At 33.4% G+C, this 7,882-nt stretch overlaps 1 protein-coding gene across 1 annotated transcript; it reads left to right on the plus strand.

The window, feature by feature from the left end:
* Positions 1–3,834: 3,834 nt before the first annotated feature.
* On the plus strand, positions 3,835–7,006 carry LOC111784015 (putative disease resistance protein RGA3). The gene is made up of 2 exons (XM_023664832.1): positions 3,835–4,131; positions 4,391–7,006. Exons 1-2 carry the CDS (start codon positions 3,835–3,837, stop codon positions 7,004–7,006), a joined length of 2,913 nt encoding a protein of 970 aa, XP_023520600.1.
* Positions 7,007–7,882: the final 876 nt, after the last annotated feature.

Consider the following 7,882-nt stretch of genomic DNA (forward strand, 5'->3'; position numbering starts at 1 on the left):
CTTGAGCTTCCACTACTCCGTGGTCATGGTATCCGGCATTACTCCTAACAGGGGTTCGTGAAGATCTTTCTGGTACAGATAATCTTCAATCTACATCTTCCAGAAACTGAAATCGGATCCATCGAACTTCTCAATTCCAATCTTTGAACTTTCCATCTTCACAGATCGTGGTGACTTCAACCTGGCTCTTATACCAGTTGTTAGGGTCGCACAACAACGCACACACTCGATTTAGATGAACACAAAGAACAAGATAGAGAAAATGCAAGGAGAACTCTCGCTAAAGGAATTTGTATTGATGACTTCAAGTATATACAACAAGAGAGAATACAAAGAATAGAAAGTTACGTTTTCAAAGCTCTACATAATCAAATCCGATATGACTAAATCTAATTCAAATAACTAAATCAAATCTAATCCAAATAATCAAATCCAATCCAAATCAAATCTAATCCTAATAGAAGCCAGACACTTCATCGACTCCAGCAGCTTAAATCAACTCGGTTTAGTAAATTGAAGGCCAACCCTACATTTTTTACCTTCTAGAGTTGATTTGGACCCTATTTAAGGTAATTAGGTTCAATATGATACTCTATTTCACAATATGATACTCTATTAGAAATGTGAAATACTAATGAGATGAAATGAACATTCCAATAGGAAACAACAACCGGCGAGACTAGGAGTGGTCTTGAGGAATGAAAAGCGAACATACTCAAACTTGGGGCGGCTAAGGCCAACCAAGTAAGTGATTTTAGTATAGGATAGACTGTAAAATTGTTTGTTGTATGACGATCTGCCAATTTCTATTTAAGATCTATCTATACATTTAAATTTCCTTTAAGATCTATCTTTACATTTAAATTTCCGTACATTTAAATTTCCTTTAAGATCTATCTTTACATTTAAATTTCCGTGAGAGTATTCTGGCCAATTTTAATGGACACTTTTGGTACACTATCTGCTCATTTCTATTTCAGATCTAAAGAATTGCAACACATTAATATTGTTCCATAAAAGAAAAAAAAAAAAAAAACGAAAAAGTAAATTTGACTATAAGAAATGATATCTCTCTTCCATCATCTGCCTAACCATCCCTCCTTTAAAGGTCTTCCTTCTTCCCAAAAAAAAATTTTTTCTTTCTACTTGAATCATTGATACCTAGATGTATCTGAGGGAAGGGTAGAGAGATTAAAGGAGAGGTGGTGCAGTTACTTTTTTGATTTTGTAGTTGGTTTCTAATAATTTTGATAAAAGCCATTCTTGCCACCAAACCAATATTGAAGTGGCTTACTTGGTTGACCTAAGCTCTAGTTATTAGTTATTCTCGGAACCAGCCTTAATATGCTATTGAAGGCCCAATTTAACTTTAGATCCGTCATCTTGATAATATCAATTGAAACAAAAGATCTTTATAATTCAATTATTGAACAAAAAGAAATATTTGGACATATCTACTCTATTTCTTTTTTCTTCCCAAATCAATTCTATTATTTCCTATTTAAAATTCTTAAAATTAAAAAACATTTGTAGTTGGTTTCTTATAATTTGATTATTCTAAAAATCAATATGTTCATATTCTAATTAGCTTAAATAATTCATCTAGACTTTAAACGGTAGGGTTTCTAGATTTTAGTAAGTGTTTAACAAATTTTTAACCTATACTATATTTCATAATATATTTGAAAATTATTTATGTAAATAAAAAAATTGGTTTGTTATAATTAAAAGATAAAACTATTTTTTTTTTCAAATTTACCTCGGGATAACCATCATTTTGTTAGTCCACAGTAGTTCTACAATACTCATCTATATCTACAACATGGTGTTTGTCCATATTCACATCAAACACTAATAATATACAACCACGTTACCTTAGATTGTGATAAACATATAGATCATTTTTTATACTTAATTTCTGACCTAAAACATAGATTTTTAAAATTTACAGAAATGTTTTTGCATTTAATTTCTATCTCAAATTGAATTATTGCAACGAAATTATTATCATTCGATAAAAGAAAATGAAGATCTAAAATATGACGTATTGTGACCCCTCTTCAAATTACATCTGTAATGTCAGTGAAATTAAATTCGCTTAAATTTGAAGACCATTTTTTTATTGAAAAAATATTTCAGGTTTGATAAATGGTTGGTTGAGGTATTTTAAAGACATGGAAATGTGTTTTCTTTTTTCTTTTTTAAGTTAACTAATTAATTAACTTATGTGGGTTTTATTTTATCATTTTATTATGAACAAATAAACTAAGTCCGTAAAGATTAAGATTATATAATATCTATATATATATATATAATTATGGTCGCCGGCAGTCTAAGAATTTCGGCGAGGCACCAAAATTTTCGGGCAACTCACCAGAAGACATCCAACGAACTACGAATAATTCTCAAATGTTTCTCATGCACCACTACTTGTCATAAGCTCACATGCCAGAAAAGGAAAGAGGATATATAGAAAGAAAACGACGGAATGCGAACGGTCTACCTCGCTTGATATAAACGTCAGTGAGACGAAAACTCCCTTTCCTCAGATGTATAAAGGTAATGCAACGCTATGAAAGAGAGGACTAACGAGCCATGAAACACCTTGATGCACACGAGCGATTACCACCAAAATAGTGTCATAGCTTTGTTGACCAAGAGGATGAATTGGTTGCTTAAGCAACCCTCTGTGTGTAGGTTTGAACCTTAGTAGGTATAGAGGGAGATGTCGGGTTTCAAAATAAAAAAGAATGGATTACCACTACCAAATAATCAAAATTATTTTTAAAATTAAATAATTATTAAAGACTTTAGGACATAAATATCAAAAGGACTCCTCTTCTTTATCACACTCTAAAGGCTCGATGCCATCATTATCTCGAAGTATTATTGTAGTGTGTCATCCCACTCTAAATATGTGGTTGCAAATTGAAAACTTTTTTTATTTTTTTATTCGAGTAAATCAATACCACTCGACTTTGAAAGAGAAGGTGATGAAAGTTTGGGAACACAATATATGGTGATTTACCCACCCAACAATCCTTTTAAAAGTCTCCGTCATCCTCGATCGCATTCTCACAAAGACATTATACCATAAAAAATTCGATTTTCAGAGAGAACCATCGTAATTATTTAATCAACAAGGTCTTGTCACAAAGTCTCGAAAGTAAACAAAATTAGTTGGTTTGAGATGTACTTTAGTTTTGCCAATTCAAATTTTCAAATTTATCATTTGATTTGTGAAAATCAATTAAGCCCTCTAATTTTTCAATTTTTTTTTTTTTTTTTTGTTTGTTAATGAGTGTGTATCTTAATTGAAATTGATTTGAAGAAATGAGGGTGTGACCTTTATAATTATTATTTATAAGTTGGTGCTAAATTTCTGTTAATAGTAGCTTATCCACTATAGTTGGAGAGCATTTGGAACTTACATAGAACGGGTAATTTCGGACCATCGATCCACTGTATTGGAGTTTTTGGTTCTTTTAGATTTGTATTTGATTCCTCGATTCCCATTTTGTAATAAATTTGTTCGGGAACCAATTAGCATGCCTTATAAAATTCAACAAAACTAGGTTAGAAAGAGGTTCATGATTCAACTAACAAACCACTTAAAGTTCAACTATCAAAGCGAGTGTCCAAACTCGAATTTCGAGACTTAAAAGTTCAGATCGAGACTAAAAGACAAAAACCAAAAATAAATTTGATCCAAGATTTATTATTTTGTAGAACTACTGTGGACTTCAAAGTTTATTATTATTATTATTATTATTATTATTTTGACTTTATTATTTTGTTAGTCCTCGCAAACTGTTGATCTTTGAGAACAGAACCATGGCGGAATTTCTGTGGACATTTGCTGTACAAGAAGTGTTGAAGAAGACGGTGAAGCTGGCGGCTGAGCAGATCGGCCTGGCATGGGGATTCGAGGAGGAACTCTCAAAGTTGAAGGACTCTTTACTCATGGCGCAAGCCATCCTAAGGGATGTTGATAGAATGAAGCCAGATCTTGACTCCCTGAAGCTATGGGTGAATAACCTTGAAGATATCGTCTTCGAAGCTGATATTTTACTCAATGAGCTTGCTTATGAAGACGTTCGACGCAAAGTGGAAATCGAGAAAGATAGGATGGTATGTAATTTCTTTTCATTCTCTAAAAATTCCCTTGCTTTTCGTCTCAAAATGGCAAATAAAACCACAAGTGTTGCTAAAAAGTTGGATGAGCTAGTTTCTACAAAAAGTCATCTGGGATGTGTTGCTACAACATCCAATGAAGCAAAGATTGATCTAAACCAAGTTCGAGAGACGGACTCATTTCCGGATGAAATTGAAGTTATTGGGAGGAAAACTGAAGTATCAAATATAGTAGATAAGCTACTTGCCCTTAAAGAGTCGAGAAACTCTAGTTGTTTTACCCATTGTTGGTACGGGTGGATTAGGAAAAACAACTCTTGTGAAGGAGGTTTTCCATCATGATATGATAAGGAAGAGTTTCGATACATTTATATGGGTATGTGTATCTGATCCTTTTAAAATCAACAAAATTTTAAGAGCAATCATGGGATCATTGAATCCTACATTTGGTGGCTCAGATGAAAGGGAAGTTATTCTTCGAGAGCTCCAAAATTTGTTGAGCGTCAAAAAGTATTTTCTTGTGCTTGATGACGTTTGGAATGAGGAACACATTCTATGGAATGAGTTGAGGGCTTGTTTGCTAAAGATCAATCAAAATGTTGGAAGTGCTATAGTTGTGACTACGAGGAGTGATAAAGTTGCAGAAATTATGGAGACAAATTACAGACATCATTTGAGGCCGTTACCAGATGACCATTGTTGGTCTTTATTTGAAAAATGTGCATTTGAAAGTGATTTACCAATAATTCCTAATATCATTCGAGGACAGCTTGTTAAAAAATTTGGTGGTATACCATTGGTTGTGAAAGTGTTGGGAGGAATGGTGAAATCATGCAAGAACGATGATGAATTGCAATCGACTTTGAAAAATCTTGTGAGAATTGAATTACCAAAGGAAGATCTTATTTTATCCACAATCAAATTAAGTGTGGACCGTCTACCATCTTCCTCATTGAAACAATGTTTTGCCTACTGTTCAAATTTTCCACCAAACTATTGCTTCTACAAGGAAGCACTTGTTCAGATGTGGGTAGCACAGGGGTTTATTCAACTACCCAATGGAAGCAATATAACGGTGGAGGATATTGGAGCGAGGTATTTCGATATTTTATTGTCTCGCTCTTTGTTTCAAGATGTTGTCAGGGACAAAAGAGGAAAAATTAAATATTGTAAGATGCATGATCATATATATGAGGTTGCATGTGCTATTTCAAATGATCAAAGTTTGAGAGGGGACCTTGTAACGGATGAAGAATCTCAAGGTGGTGTTCTTTCGATCCGTAAAAGAAGAAGAACAGTTTATTATTGTGAAAATTTATCCTTTGATAATCAAGATATGATCACCAACTTTATCTACTTGCGCGTTTTAATTATTCATTATGGGTTCATAACTGAACTGCCAGATACCATCACTAAATTGAAGCATTTGAGATATCTTGACATTTCGAAGCTTTACCATTTGCGGACTTTGAAGCTTGGAAGGGATGTAAAGCTTCCTACGAAGTTGAGAAAGTTGGTCAATTTAAGGCATTTAGAATTTAATCTTTTTCGTTCACATCAAAGTAAGCAAATGCCTAAACATTTAAGTCGAATGACTCAACTTCAAACGCTTTCTGGTTTTCTAGTTGGGTGTGATGACGGATGTAAGATTGAGGAGCTTGGACATTTAAAAGACCTTAAAGGTAAATTTAGTCTTTTACATCTCGAGCAAGTCAAAAGTAAAACGGAGGCCATGGCTGCAAATTTAGTAGATAAGGAAAAAATTTCGGATCTATATTTTGAATGGAGTTTTGAAAGAGAAGACTGTGGTGAGAATGATTTGAATGTGTTGGAAGGGCTTCAACCACACAAAAGCCTTCAAGCATTGAGGATTCATAATTTTGGAGGTGAACTTCTACCCAATGGTATTTTTGTTGAAAACTTGGTTGAGCTAACTCTATACCGCTGCAAAAGATGTGAAACTTTACCAATGATTGGACAGTTGCCTAAACTTGAGGTTCTTGAAATTCGTGAGCTAAGTGGTATAAAAAGTATTGGAGACAAATTTTATAGGAATTATCGCGAAAGCAGAACTTTATTTCCTAAATTGAAGACATTTGAAATTTTGCACATGGAGAGTTTAGAGGAGTGGGAAGAAGTTGCTACTATTTCGAGTTGTATAACTTTTCCTCATCTTGAAAGTTTGGCGATTCGTTTTTGCCTAAAACTAACGAATATTCCAGACATTTTTGCAACTTATGGTCAAAGGTTGGAAGCTGACACTATTAATGTCAGGTTCTTTTCAAGCTTTCAAAGTCCTCCAAAGCTTCGATCTCTACACATTCATAATTGTACAAGTTTGATAAAGCTACCAAATTGGTTAGAATTCTATAGCTCACTCGAAGATTTGTGGATAGGCGACTTTTTTGATGATATTTCTCCTCCAAATTTGCAAAATATGCAAAACTTGTCTTCATTAGGAATAAAAAACTTCCCTAATTTATCAGAGGGGCTTGGTGGTATTCATAACTTGAAAACATTGGTAATTAAAGGGCCAATGTTGGGTTATGATTGGAGTCGATTCATACCCTTCAATTTGCTTGAAGTTCTTAAGTTGCATGAAACAGGAACTAATAGTTTGACACAACTTCCTCAACAACTTGAGCTTCTCACTGGTTTAAGATCGTTGCATATTGAGAATTTTAATGACATTGAATCTTTGCCGGAATGGTTAGGAAACATTACATCTTTGGAGACATTAGAATTATGTAGGTGCAGAAATTTGAAAAACTTGCCCTCGAGAAAAGCCATGTCAAATCTGACTAAATTGAATCGTTTAAGAGCGTATGAATGTTCCTTGCTTGAAGTTGGTGAAGGAACTCATGTACTCTAAAAGAACTATTTAAAGTTTGTTTGTGTTTTTTTTTTTTTTTTTTTAATGTTTTTATTAGCCTAAGTAAAGTTATAGTTATATTTCTTGTATTTGAACCACCTTATTAATTTTGTTATTAATAATAATACTAATATTGTTATTATTATTGAAATTCATTCCCGCTTCAATTGGAGCACCTCTTTAAGATTATTGCATGTTGAGTGTTTTAACGACGTTGAATCTTCCCTAGAATGTTTAAGAAAGGTTACATATTTGGAGACATTGGTGATAAATGCATAAATTTGAAAAGCTTTTCATAAAAGAAGCCATGTCAAATATAACCCGATTAAAAAATGAGGGTATGAAGATAAAAGTGATCCTTAGCACACATCTATAACAACTCATACTCAAGATTCCGACTAAAATTTGGAATTGTTTGAATTTTTGGTTTGGTCGCTTAAAAGCAATCGTGAGTTGCTTCAATCTCCATTATGCAATTCTTCATTTATTCTTCGATTTATATCTGTCGCTATGATTTGGAGTTCCTAACGGTCTTTGTTTAAAATATATTCACATTTCATATCAATATTAAAACTATATTTTTTTACTAAATATCTACCGTATATTTCCTACCAAAATATGTAATATATATTTCTACTGAATCTTTATTATAAATAAGCATCCTGCTCTCTATTCCAACTTTCATGGTTGCTTGATTCTTAAGACAACAAAGGGGGTTAGATACAACAAATGGGCCTAACAGGGAATACAACAAATGGGCCTAACAGGGAGATTCAAGAAGGATGTGTCAAAGTTGGAGGAGTCTTTACGCAGGGCACAGGACACCTGAGTGATGTTGACAAATCTAAGGTAGACTATCAATCCCTGAGGCCATGG

Source organism: Cucurbita pepo, unplaced genomic scaffold, assembly GCF_002806865.2.
Source record: "Cucurbita pepo subsp. pepo cultivar mu-cu-16 unplaced genomic scaffold, ASM280686v2 Cp4.1_scaffold000139, whole genome shotgun sequence".
Taxonomy (NCBI): Eukaryota; Viridiplantae; Streptophyta; class Magnoliopsida; order Cucurbitales; family Cucurbitaceae; genus Cucurbita; species Cucurbita pepo.